The sequence below is a fragment of the Chrysochloris asiatica genome, unplaced genomic scaffold (genome assembly GCF_000296735.1).
Source record: "Chrysochloris asiatica unplaced genomic scaffold, ChrAsi1.0 scaffold00352, whole genome shotgun sequence".
Lineage (NCBI taxonomy): Eukaryota > Metazoa > Chordata > Mammalia > Afrosoricida > Chrysochloridae > Chrysochloris > Chrysochloris asiatica.
Genome location: NW_006408870.1, coordinates 2,140,108 through 2,153,990, shown reverse-complemented (window position 1 = coordinate 2,153,990; position 13,883 = coordinate 2,140,108). Strand labels below are relative to the sequence as shown.

Sequence of the window (13,883 nt, the reverse complement as noted above, 5' to 3'; positions counted from 1 at the left end):
CCTTTGGCTCTCCCTGATAACTGCTGTACCATGATCACATCTTACTAACATACCCTGAGATCAGCTACCAGGCTGGGAGGCGGCGCCCGCCACCCCATTATCCTTCTGGAGGGTGGAGCACTCAGCATGTGGGACTGCAACCCTGAGGTTGCCAGAACAGCAGCTTCTGGGGGGCCTGATGCCCTCAGCCCTCAAGGTGGCCCAGTCAGGCCCAAGAGCCATGAGGATGAGGTTGTTGACAAGGGCGGTCAGCCCTGAGTGGGCTGACAGGAATGCTCAAAACTATACAATACTTAGGATGGTCCTTCCCAGGGACCAAGTTGAGTGTCTTATTGTAAAACGCAGGTGAATGAGGTGTCACACCAGTGTCTGGAAAGTCTGATGGGGAGGATCCAGGTTGTGCCCACCCTGCACCGCCCCCTACACACACTTTTCAGAAACTTCAGAGTCCATGTCTCACTATGTACAATCAGAGAAGTGATCTGAGATTCTGCCCATCAACTCAGAGAACGTGCTCCATCCTTGCAAGTTTTCCAAGGAGCCAGGAATACAGAATGCGGAGCTGTGAGAGGCAAAATGAAGCTCCCACAAAGTACCGCACACACATGGGGCTCTGCAGATGACCAGGTGTCAGGTACACCACTAGAGAACTGGTGTGTCCCCAGGCCCTCCTTTTGCTGGGCAGATGGCCAGAGGGGTCACACTGCTTGACAGAGGTGAGAAGAGGGGCCGGAGCGTCCCAGAAAAGGATGTCTCAGGGAAGATAAACAAGAGTGACCCATCGGTTGCACTGTAGAAAGAGAGGTGTCCAGCTTCATAATCCAGGAAAATCCCCACACGCCGGGGAGGGTCCCGGAGGGGAACGAAAGCCCGCTCAGGTGAGTTGTAATAGCTCCCCAGAAAAACCAAGATCCAGAAGCCATTGCCAGCTGACAGTTCACCTGTCTCCTTCCTGTTCACATTCTCCCTACACACACCCAGGGCCCAGTTGGCCCGCTCCCCAACCTCCACCTCCCAGTAGTGGCGTCCTGCAGTGAACCGCGAGTGGCCCAGCACACAGGGGCCGGGGTCGAACCTCTCGGGGTTGTCAGGCAGCACCTGCCTCAAGTTGCCCCGACGCACACTCTTCCGGTCCTCGGACAGCACCAGTTCAGGGTTCGCGGTGTCTGGGTCGAGAGTCACATCCCCTACAGAGAAAGACCCGGTGACCCCAGGATCTCCACACATGGCACATGGGTATGAAGTGTATGCCATTACAAAGCCATCCTTCACCTCTCCCAAAGAGTCTGAGCAAGACAACCTACATCCATTTCTTCCCAGGTTTATCCACCTTCACAACCTCCTTTCCCCATCTGCCCTCCCCTTCCAGTGAGCCCTTCCCCTCCTTGCTCTGCTGGAAAAAAAAAAAAAAAAAGTCATCAACCACATTTAGTTGCAACTCAGAATAACCACAAGTCTTTCTTGACTGGTTTTTAGTGTCACTTTTAGTTCGTCAAGCCAAGCTGCCCTCTCTTGATAGTGAACAAGGACTGTCCAGAGGTGCCTTGTAAAAGAGGACACTGACACTGGATGGATGCTTGATGGGATGTGGAAGGTCCAGGTTCTGTGTGACATTTCAACCCCTCACCTAAACATATCAGGTGACAACTCTGGGCCTGCCCCCTTTCCTCCTCCTAGACACCCTAGTTTTGCTTTCTCTTAGTTTTTACCTCTACCTGCCAAGGAGAGAAGACTAAGGACACCTTTTCTTGTAGACACACCCTGTTCACCTGAGCCCAGTGTGGGGCAGCCATGGAGTGCTACTGGCTGGTCTGTATTCTCTGAGAGTCTACAGCTCTGTGAGTAACAAGAAGCAGTGCTAGCCTGGCTACCAGGCCCCACACTCCTGAAGCCTTCCTTCCTCTTCACCCTAACAGCAGCCTTTGGGGAGAAGTGTAGTCAAGGGTCAGGAACCCACTGCACCTACCTCGGAATCTCCGCAGGGTCTCCACCAGCCCAGGGACCCTGCACACAGTCTTCAGCTCCATGGGCACCACCTCTGGAGGCTGCAGTTTCACATCCTGGATCCTGAGGGTGAAGCAAAGGCATCACCCTCCAAGGCAGAACCCCCACCCGCACCCAGCCCGCCTCCCCAGGGAGGGGCAGAGGGACTCATACCTGCGCAGGGCATCCCTGATATCCTGTGGGGAAAGACACACGTGGCAGTCAGTGCCACAGCTACCACCAGCACCCAGTCCCAAGGGTCCCTCCCTGCAACCCAGTCCCTGATCCCTCTCTCCTAGCTTCCTGGGCAACAGAAACACAGATACACCAGAAAACTGCACAAAGACTATCCCAAGAACAAATGGAAGGCCAAGACTTCCTAGGTCTCTGCTCAGACACAGGGGAATTAGAGAGATAGTTCATGGCTACTGAGGGGGTGCACATTCCTGGGGGTACCACAGAGCTAGAGTTCAGCCAGTCTCCACAAGCCCAACCCAGACAGCAGTATCCCACATGGCTCAGCGGATTCAAAGCATTCAGGATGCGCATACACAGGGACTTAACACTCATTTGTGAATGTGTCTACTGAATGCCACAGACATAGCCCATGCCATATCAGACACCAAGATGAATAAGATACAGTCCTGACAAGGATCCCCTCCAGGCAGCGGACACAGTGAAAGAAGGCTTTAACATACAGAAATTACTTCTGTCTGAGGAAGAAGGGGGCACATGAGGCCTCAGAGAAGAGAGGCTGCCACTGGCCTTCAAAGCCTGAGTTGGAGCTCACCAGGCGAATAAAAGATGATGCTGGCAGAGGGAGCTGTGCTGCAGGACTGGGCACAGGGCCTGTGGTACAAACAGCCCATCCTGCAGTGGTTTTAGATGGGGTCTGTCCCAGAGACAGCTGGAATGGGCAGAGTGTGTTCAGTTGTTCACAAGGCTGAGTCATGTCGACAATGCTGTCCTGCACTGAGGACCAGCAAACCCGACCCTCACCACAAGCGGACAGAGAGCCCACCTTGAAGACCATGTTACCACTGCCAAGTCAGCCACTTAACATATATGTCTTCTGTAAAACCACTCAACAATCCCAAGGACTGGAGATGACAGCTAGCCCCAAACTCTGCTGCTGCTATGGGTACCCAACTGTATGGTTTCAGTCAACTGAAACCCTGTCTCACTGACTAGCCTGTCTACAAATTGTATGCCACCTGGGTCAGGGTCTAGACCTGGGCACTCAGTGCCTTCAGTGGACATGGGTGGCTGAGGTGAACGCACCAGAAGAGCAGTTCTCATGGACGGCACTGCCTGGGACTGCCATCCTGCTCTCCCTTACCCTCATGCAGCCTGGGGCACATGCCAGGATAGATTCAGTTAGGGAAGTGAGGCTTGGAGAGGGCCACAGCAAGGAGAGGGCAGCTCTGGGTCCAAGTCAGACATGAAGCCTCATCTGTGCCACACTAGCACGCTCCTGACCCACCCCTGCACTGCTGGCCTCCTGCCTGTGGGACCTCATTTCATTATAAACTCAAGGACCCAAAGGTGCCCTAGATACGAGGCTGGGCCCCTGGCATGGCTCCCAGGAAGGAAGCCCACCAAGTGTTCCCTTTCTCAGAACACTGAGCCTTCACTCCATCTCCCTCTCTACTTCATGGACCTGCACAACCTCCTGCCTCCTCCCTTCATCCATCTGCCCCTTCTCTGATGAAGCTACATTCCCACAGAAGTAGGCAATGCCAGCAATCCCTTCACTTCCCTGGAGCCCTCAGCCTGGGCACCTGGGTGGCTGCCTCAGGGTGGCTAGGCGAGTCCTTGTCAACATTCTGCCAGGGGCAGACACAGACAGGGGATCACTGTGGAGGGGGTGCTGAACATCAGAGAGCCAAGAGACTCAGGAGCAAGAGACTCAGGCCAGCTGTATGGGAAAAATAGGAAAAGGTTGGCCAAGATCACCCCTTGCTGAGATCTACCTGTCTAAGATGCCAAATAAAACCTTCAAGACAGACCTCAATTTCATCTCAGTCAGTCTTTTCCATCTTCTATAAGTTCCTGTTCTATCTGGTATCTTTCTTCACTGCCTTCTCCCCGTACCCTACCCAAGCCTCCCATTGGCTCCTCCTCAGCCTGGTATTTCAAATCTCAGTGTCTCCAAGATCCAAGAACAGCCCTTTTCTCTGAAGGCTGGGCTTTCCTCATCCAGCCTGCAGATTATTACTGATGGTCAGTTCTGCTGTCCAAGCTAAAACTCAGCTGGTGGCTCAGCAGAGGCTTCGGGATCAAGTTGAAGATCCCAGGGACAGCAGCTGGAAGTCCTCTCTTGATTCCTGAAACACTGGCTCAGCTTTGGAAGCTCTGCAGAGGTGACTTCCCCTGGGGCATTGCTGAAGAGTCCTGGGCAGCTTGTCACCCTCCAATCATCCTCCAACATCCATGCAACCTTTCTCAGCGTTCGCACCTGAACGACTCAAGGCAGGGCTAAATCTCACTCCAATACTCACACCCACAGAGCACCAGCACAGAATATATAGCAGCCTTCACTCCATCTGTTCGGTGAAAAGTCCAGAAAGATGAGGGCTGGGGTAATGACAACCACATAAAGCCCCTAATATGCACTGGGCCCTGGGCGGGGAGTTTTCACTCACTCACTCCTCAACATTCTGTGAAGTCCACATAGTCATCTATCCCACAAATGGAAAACCAAGGCCCTGAGATGACAAGCTTGGTGGCAGAGCAAGCACACTCTTCACTGTTCCCCTAACCTGCCTAGAGGTCATAGGGAGAAAGGCGATCCTGGGGTTTTGGCTTGTGGGGCACTGCTGAGTAAAGCCCAAGTGCAAGGGAGGAGTGAGCCCCATGTGGTAGAGGACCACCTACTAGAAGGGGCTGAGGGCATACAGACACTTCAGTGTAAGGATGGCAGGGGTGAAGGATGAAAACCATCTGTAGGGACTGACCTGCAGGGTCCCAGAGAGGCATGTGCAGATTTCCTTGGAACCGGAAGTCTAGTGGAAGACTGAGGTGCAGGCCAGAGTGGGTGAGCACAGAGGTGATTTCGGAGGTGAAGCCCACAGATGTTTCAGAGGCCTGCCTTCCTGCCTCTTTTTTCTCTGCACTCAGAGGGGAATGAAAGGCGCTCCTCTCCTCTTATCCCACCTGCCTCCCCACCTTCTCATCATCCCAGCCCCTACTTGCTTGGTCCTCACCTGATGAATGTGTGGCATTGCCCATCACTGCTGTACTCTAACAGTGCCACACAGCAGGGCCTTTGCAGGCTCATTCACAGAGGGATGAACAGACAGCCAGTTGCCTCCTGACCCACACCCTACCCTGACCTCAGTGGCCCCACCAGGTGGCTCACCTGCAGCAGCCCCAGTGCAGGGAGCTGGCAGCGCCCCTCCAGTTCAGCAATGAGCCCCCCGAGTGCGGCACTCTGCTGCACCAACCTGGCCGCATTTTCCCGCAGCCGGGGCAGCACCTCAAGCTCCTCCTCCTCCAGCTTCTGCAGCAGCTGCTGTTCTTCCTCCACCAGGAAGCGACGAAGCCGCTCGAACTCTGTCAGGACATTCTGCCTTTGACTCTCAACCATTTTCTGCACACGGGAGAAGAGGACACTTGAGACTCAAGGCACCCTATACTCTGGTCTCTTCCCTGACCCCCAAATAACTAGTCAGCACTGCCAGGCTCTGCCTAGTAGGTGACATACAGCATCTCCTTCATTAAACAGACAACCCCCCACCTCCCCACATACACCTCCCTGGTCAGACAGCTAACATACATTCACATACATACACACACACTTCCCTCATCACACAGGCAACTCACACACACACACACACAAACGATTGGGACAAGAAACACACAACTCCCTAGTCAGACTGGAACACACACACACCCCTCCCTCATCAGATATGCAAGTCAGACAGGTAACATCTAAATCTACGTAGTTCCTGTATGGAGAGGGTGGGCAATCTGCTAATAAGGTGCTACATTATCCCATTCTCCTTGATCCCTGAGTTCTGAACAGCAAGTAGAAATAGTCTAAGAGCAAAGGATACCAGCACTGTATCAAAATCCTTATCTGGCTCTCTTCAGCTCCTGAATTCAATGAAAGCTCAGCAGTGAGTCTGGACAGTATAATTCCTATTTGACTGGAGAGTAGCTAAAGTATACAGAAGAAATGATGAAGTAAAAGAGATGAACAGATTTCAAAGGGCCACTAAGAAGACAAAGTCAAGTATGTTAATGAAATGTGCAGACTTGGAGTTAGAACACCAAAAGGGAAGAAGACACTTGTTATTTCTCAAGCTGAGAGAACTGAAGAAAACATTCAGGCCTTGAGTTGCATATTGAAGGACCCAATGGGTAAAATATTAATGCAGGAAGATCAAGAAGATGGAAGGAATAGAGAGTCACTGTAGCACACATAACTGGTCACTGTTCAACCATTTCTGAACTCAATGCCATGGAGTCAATTCTAATTCATAGTGATCCCATAGGACAGAGGAGAACTTCTCCATAGGGTTTCTGAAACTGTAATCTTTATGGAAATTTAAGTCTCATCTTTACTCTACATAATGGCTAGTGGATTTGAGCTGTTGGCCTTCTGGTTAACAATCTAACACTTAACCCACCAAGCCTTCTTTAACTCATTTCAGGAGGTAGCATATGATCAAGACCAGTATTAAAGAAAAAATACAAGCTGCAATGAAGGCAGTGGTAAAAACCAAGGGTACAGGAACTGATGGAGTATCTAATGAGACGCTTCAACAAAGGATATAACGCTGGAAGCGCTCACTTATCTATGCCAAGAAATTGGGAAGAAAGCTACCTGGCTAATGGACCAGAACAGATCTATATTTGTGTCCATTCCAAAGAACGATGAGATAATTATAGAATAATAGCATTAATATCACATATAATAAAATTTTTGATAAAGTTAATCAAAAAACAGTTGCAGCAAATCCAGATATTCAAAGTGAATTCAGAAGAGGACTTGGAAACAGGGATATCATGCTGATGTCAGAAGGATCCTGGTTAAAAGCAGAGAATACCAGTAAGATGTTTACCTGTGTTTTATTGACTATGCAAAAGCATTCAACTGTGTTGATCATAACAAATTATGGACAACATCGTGAAGACTGGAAATTCCAGAACATTTCACTGTGCTCATGCAGAACCTGAACACAGACCAAGATGCATTCATTCGAGGAGAAAATACTATATGGTTTAAAATCATGAGATATGCATCAGGGTTGTATTCTTTCACCATACTTATTCAATCTGTATGCTGAGCACATAATCCAAGAGGCTGGACTATATTAAGAAGAATGCGGCATCAAAACTGGAGAAAGACTTCTGGCAAGATGGTAGACTAGGCAGACACACTACACGCACGCACCACACAGACCCACAACAAAAACTGTTGTTGTTGTTAAGTGGCGTCAAGTCGGTAAGAGACCAAATGAAAGAGACACAGGTGAAAATCCTGCAACCTTGAACTTCAGAGGAAAGGTTAGACAAGTGGATTGAGTGCTTGCTGGGAGTAGAAGCTGAGCAGAACGGAAAGAGAGGGAGAGTGACGGGTGAACGGCCAGCCAGATGCGGTGCGACCATCTTTAACTTCTGTGAGCAGCTCTGGTGACAGAAGGTGGCCTGGCAGAGCAGATTCACACAGACGTCGGGAAAGGTGTGATTCCTTCTTTTTCCCTATACTCCCCTGCTAATCTAAGTTGTGGCTAGGTCCCTACCCTCATCCATCCACCCCCTGCACAGACCCTCCTCTCCAGAAGTTCAGAGACAGTATGAAGTAGGGGCTGGCTACTCCACTTTGGTACCTAGATACAGGCAGGCTCAGCTCCAGACCTATAGAAACTCGAGTCACCATACCAGCATTACTGTTGTTGTTAAGTGCCATTAAGTTGGTTCCTGCACATAGCGATCCTGTATAGTTTCGGAGGAGCAGCTGGTGGGTATGAACCACTGAACTAGCGGTTCAAACTGCCCTTACGGTCCAGCGCACTATCCTGCAGACACACCTGGACCAACATTAGTCTACCAGAAATCTTCATAACCAGTCATACCAGGAGTTCAACATGGGTGCTAGGGCAGACAATATACAACAAGGAGGAGGCTGGCAAAAGAAAGATGAAGGTAGTGAGAGACACAGGGAGGAATGCAAGAGTTAAAGGGAACGGAGTTCAACATTGTTAACTGATGGTACATGGAGGGATTTGCAATCATTGTAATGAAGCAAAGTATATGATCTATTTAATGTAAAACTGATCTGCTCTGTAAACCTTATTTCACAATATAGCATTTAAAAAAATTGAAGGAAGACTCATTAACAACCTGTGATATCAAACATCTTAAGGCAATGAGTTGCAGGGTCTGGGAGCTCGGGACCACAGTCTCAGAGGGGACATCACGTCCAATTGGCATAATATAGTCCACAAAGACAATGTTCTACATTCTACTTTGGTGAGTAGCATCTGGGATAGTATGAGCTCATGAGTGGTCATCTAAGGTGCAGCTATTGGTCCCTCCACGTGCAGAAGAAAGAAGAGAGATGAGAAATGAAGATGCTTGGAATCAATTATTTCAATGACTAATGGAACATGTGAACATCAATCTCCACGACTCTGAGACCAGAAGAACAAGATGGTGCCCACTACCACTACCAACTGCTCTGAAAGGGATCACATTAGGTCCCGGATGAAATGGCAGACTATGTAGAACTCAAAATTATTTTTAAAAAAAGACCAGGTTTACTGGTCAGAAAGAGACTGGAGGAACCTGAGACTATGGCTCTTGACCACACTTCAGATCTGGAAAGGAACTCACCCTCGTGGCCCAACTTCCAGCCAAGCAGTATACAGTTCTATAGTGGGGACAACAGCACTAATAAGGTACATTCACTATGAATGATGAAACGGTCAATCATCTAAAATCAAAGAAGCAACACGTATTGATGGGCAAAGGTGAGAAGGGATAAGCATGCAGGTGGAATGGAGATAGGAACCACAGGCAGGAAGTGAGATGACTGTTGTCCCATGGAGGGGATTGAAACTATTGAGATGAAGCAAAGTGTTTTTTGTTGAATGTAAAAATAAAAAAGATTGATGCTGTCAAGGATTTCATTTTACTTGGAAGCACAATCAAGGCTCACAGAAGGCAGTAAAGAAAGCAAATGATGTATTGCATTGGGTATATTTGCTGCAAAAGACTTCTTTTCATCGTGTTAAAAAGCAAAGATGCCACTTTGAGGACTATGGTGCTTGGCCCAGGCCATGTGAAAGCTGAATAAGAAAGACCCAAGAAAAACTGATGTCTGAATTATGCTGTTGTCAAAGAATACTGAAATGTTCCAAGGACTGCCAAAATAAACAAATCTGTCTTAAAAGAAGTACAGCGGAATGTTCTTTAGAATCAAGGATGGTGAGCCTTGTTTCATGTACTTTGGACACGTTAACAGAAGGGAGTAATTCCTGGGGAAGGACATCGTGCTTGGTCAAGCAGAAGGTCAGGGGAAAAGAAGTCAATGAAATAGATTGACACAGTGGCTACACCAAAGGGCTCAGGCATAGCAATGAATATGAGGATGGGGCAGGACTAAGCAGTGGTTCACTCTGTTATACAGAGGGTTACCATAAGTTAGAATCAATTCAGGGGAACCTAACAAACAGCAACTTCTGACCACAACGGTTCCTGAGTTGAAGGTAATGAACAGAATCCCAAGAGCAGAGAGGTGGTTCTCAAAGGTGGAAATCTGAATAGTAAGGGTCCAATGAACAGGGATGCCTGTGTGCCACGCTGGAGTCTCCATTGCAAGAGCTGTCCCACAGCACCTGCTAGCTGCCCCACCATCCTGGGATTTGGGGAGCACAGGGCAGGCCCAGCCACCTGCCTGCCATAAGGCACAGGTCTCCTCCGCCTGGGCCTGGAACAGCAATGCATCTTCCATTTGCTTCCGTAGGTGCTCCAGGGACTTCTCCAGCTTCCCCTGCAGGGAGTGAATGCACAGTGATTGGCGACTGGTACTGAGACCCTCCCCCCATCCCATTCTCAGCAATGTGCACAAAGTCACCAGGACCCACCACCCTCTGGGCTGGGTTCTGTCTCTGTAGCTGCTCTACCTAGACAACATTCAAGCAGGATGAAGTTCATGCATTTGAAACTGACTCCCCTACTTTGGTAATGAGTGGCTCAAGTTCCTACATGTGTTGTCCAAGAGAAAATTCAGGTCTGTTGTACCATCAACAAAATGGATTGACACAGGGGCTGCAACAATGGGCTAAATAAAACAAACAAAACACACACGTGGAGGGTGGGGGGACAGAACTCCATTAGTGAAAGGCAATGGCCAGATGGTTATGGGGAAAAATCAAAATTATTCAAAATGAGGGAGATAAGACCTTCCAGAGTGCATGCCCAACTGTGCCTAGTCCCAGCATTACCGTGCTCTCCTCTGATCTCCTTATCATGGGCCCCATGACATCTCATCAGGGACTGAGAACCCAACCCTTCCCTTAGTCACCAAGGGCTTTTCCTTTCAAACATTCTCACATGGGTTAACTTTGCTGTTCTCAATTCTAATGCCGACACCACTTCTGCTGGATTCCTCTGCTGTTACCTCTACCTGCTCAGATCAGGGCTGTACCAAAAGACCAAGGGTTCTCTAGCATGACAAGGTAGGCACATACTCCTCTGCACTTGTGACCCCCTCCCCAGCTGGATGGTTAAGGCACTGAGCTCAACTCTGCCTTCTATGTTGGCTCAAAGAGCCTCCTCTGTCCTGTCAGTTCACAGGTCCCAGCTGAACATCAACTTCTCATGGGCACTGCTCTCATTACAGGTGGCCTTCTTTCTTCCAAATTCCTGAGCACCTCTACATATCCTATACATGTCATGGTTCAGCTTAATCACAATAAGCTATAGGATGTACACATTTGCATTGTTTCCTTGCTTCTGACTTTGTTTCTATTTTTCCATAGACGTAGGCATCCACAAAAAATTTGCACAAGGTAATGGTGAAAGAGTTCTATATTCTTTAACAAGCAGACTGAACTATGTGTGCCTGAACGGATAATTCCACTATTTTCTACAAGGGTCTGAGCATTTAGTTTCAACATAATAAGATAGACTTATCAGTTACGAAAATCACCAAAGGACCTAGGTCTCAAAAGGTCACTATAACAAGAGCGGATTGGACTGTAGTGGGTTAGTGCTCATTCCCGAGTCCAGCACTGTAAAGACTCTTGTCAGCTGCCACCAAGAGGTCTGATTGTTATCTACACCCATGTTCCAAAGGGGGATGAGGTATAGGGAGGCTCCAAAACTCTGCCCTGGGCACACATGACTGGTGGCAGGGCCAGGATGTGAACCCAGGCCCCCTGACCAGAGAGCACCAGCAGTTCCTGGCACTTGGGACATGCATACATCATACCCTACTTGGTGACACAGGCCTGCTGTTAGGCACTTCAAGAACATGAAGAATTTTTCTAATTCCACTTCTTTTTGCCTGTGCTGCCACTGACTCAGCTCAAGCTCTTCCTAGCTCTCACATGGCTGGACGCTCTCACATGGCTGGACGCTCTCACATGGCTGGATGCTCTCCCTTGGGACGGCTTCCCCTTCCTTCTGCCAACTTCCTCTAGAAAACACAGGACTGCTCGGCTTATCCCTACCCTTCCATGCACACTCATGTCTCCCAAGTTCTCCTTATATGCCTCCACTTCTCAGTAATGCTTCTCAAATTATAGTCACCACCTCTTTGTGTGTCATTAATCAATTGAAGGGGTCATGACCAACAACTCTAAAACAAGGAACAGAACATAAAAACTGTCAGAATATAAATGCTCTCTTACCAGAATGGACCAGCTCAATTCAGTTCAGATATTATTCCTCTGTGCTGCCTGCCCATACTACCCTTGAGGGAAACCTCTGGGTCACACAGCTGTTTCCTCTCATCTAACAAACACTGGTCAGAGTGGGATTTTTCTGCTTCTCCAGGGTGGGCACCAGTCTGTGTCTGTGATGCCAGGAGAGGGTAAGGCAGGGAGAAGGGGCCCCTCCTCGGAAGTCAGATGTTGTCAGGGATTCCTCAACAGTCACTCTGCTGAGATGTCAGATTCCATCAATAGAGTGGCTCTTTCTGGGTCCCCTAAATCAAACCAAACCCACTGCTACCCTGTTGATTCCACTTCATAGCGACAGTATGTAGGGTTTCCAACTCTAAATTTTCATGGGAGCTGACAGTCTCATCTTTCTTCTGCAGAGTGACTGGTAGGTTTGAATTGCCAGCCATGCACCTAGTAGCCAATGCTTTACAGACTGCATCACTGGGACCTTCCTTCGCAGGATTTTCCAAACTGCCAGTTAAGCCCATAGGTAGTGAGCAGACAGAAGAATTCAGGTGGGATAGCCCTAACCTTAAGGGGGAAAAAAACCACATAAGCAATAGCACCAAAAGTGTCAAGAACTGTTTCATGAGGTCTGCAAGCAGAGTCTCTGAGAGGTGTTGAGGACTTTATCAGCACTCTGACCTGGGCAGCTGGGGACATTTGCTGGGTTGATACTTAGAATGTGTGACATTCTTTTGTGCTGGTATGCTTCAGTACAAGTTAGAAGCCATGTCTTGACATAGCCACTTATCAAGATCTTAAAGGACCTTCACAGCCGAAAAACAAGAGGATCAAATTTATTATTGTATTCCATAAATTGTTCTGATAGTGATATATTTGGGCTGAATATTGATTTAAGTAATTAGGCTAATCTATGTATTTGGTGCAATCTTTAGCATACATACATATTTGACCAGGATGCTAATATGCAAATGGCAGCTACAAACTTTTGAAAAACACTACTAGTGTATGCAATATCTAGGATTCCAAAAAGAAACACTACAGCAGGTAGGTGCAGATATGGACGACTACCAGCCTTGGCCAAGGGGAGCGTTGGTCAAATGCGGTTCTGACCCATCACTCTGAAAGCAGAGGCACTCCTTGGTACCCCAAGCCTTGAAGCAGCAAGGACCTAGGTCTTTCTAGAACCTGTCTCCCTCTTTTTACTATCTTTGGGCCCTGGGGCACAGCAGCAGCTTCCTCACTGCTCCCTCTCCGTGACGTCACCCCAAACCTCAATAGTCAGGGAGGATTTATAGAGTTGCCTGTCAGCACTTGTCCCTGTCCTGTTCCGGTCCTCCTGAGGAGCGCCCACACGGTCTAAGGCCTGCCACTTCTCATCTCCCTATACAAAGTTCTCCTCTGGTCTAATACTCCTGGCCCCTTCCCAGTGTCTGCCAGAAACTCTCCAGACCCGCGTGGCCCGCTCCAAGACGCACACTCTACAGGCTGGAGCGGAGCCTTTGCGCCCCCATCAGTCCCCACCTTGAGGTCGTCGGCGGCCTCCTGCAGTGGGCGCACACAGTGTGCCCAGTGCTCCCGGGTGCGCTCACAGGCGGCGCAAAGCAGACGCAGCTCATCACCGCAGAAAGCGGCCAGCGGCTCTCGGTGCGCGGCGCACACGCCCTGCGGGACTGGAGACGGTGGGTGCAGGCGTCTCGCCATCTCGGCCATCTTGGCGAGCGGGCGGTTGGGCCGTAGGTTCCTCTGCGGAGACAGTTCCCGGCACTCAGGACAAGCATACGGCCCCTCCGGCTGGCCCCAGCAGCGGCTGATGCATTCGCGACAGAAGTTGTGGCCGCAGTCGGTCATAACCGGGTCCGTGAAGTAATCAAGGCAGATGGCGCAGGTGGCCTCCTCCTGGAGATTGGCCGACAGGTCCGGGGTGGCCATGGTGTAGGAGTTGCGCAGGAACAACGTGGCAGGCCGGGCGCCGGATCGGAACCTGCAATGAGCGGCCTCCACTGCCCCCAACTTCACAGAGGGCGTGGGGTTTGC

The 13,883-nt window shown here is 49.5% G+C and overlaps 1 protein-coding gene across 1 annotated transcript; it reads right to left on the bottom strand.

The window, feature by feature from the left end:
• Nucleotides 1–642: 642 nt before the first annotated feature.
• TRIM11 (tripartite motif containing 11) lies at nt 643–13,778 on the bottom strand. The gene is made up of 6 exons (XM_006876094.1): nt 13,371–13,778; nt 9,890–9,985; nt 5,345–5,575; nt 2,158–2,180; nt 1,967–2,067; nt 643–1,187 (listed from the first exon to the last, which is right to left on the bottom strand). Exons 1-6 carry the CDS (start codon nt 13,776–13,778, stop codon nt 643–645), a joined length of 1,404 nt encoding a protein of 467 aa, XP_006876156.1.
• Between the last annotated feature and the right edge of the window lie 105 nt (nt 13,779–13,883).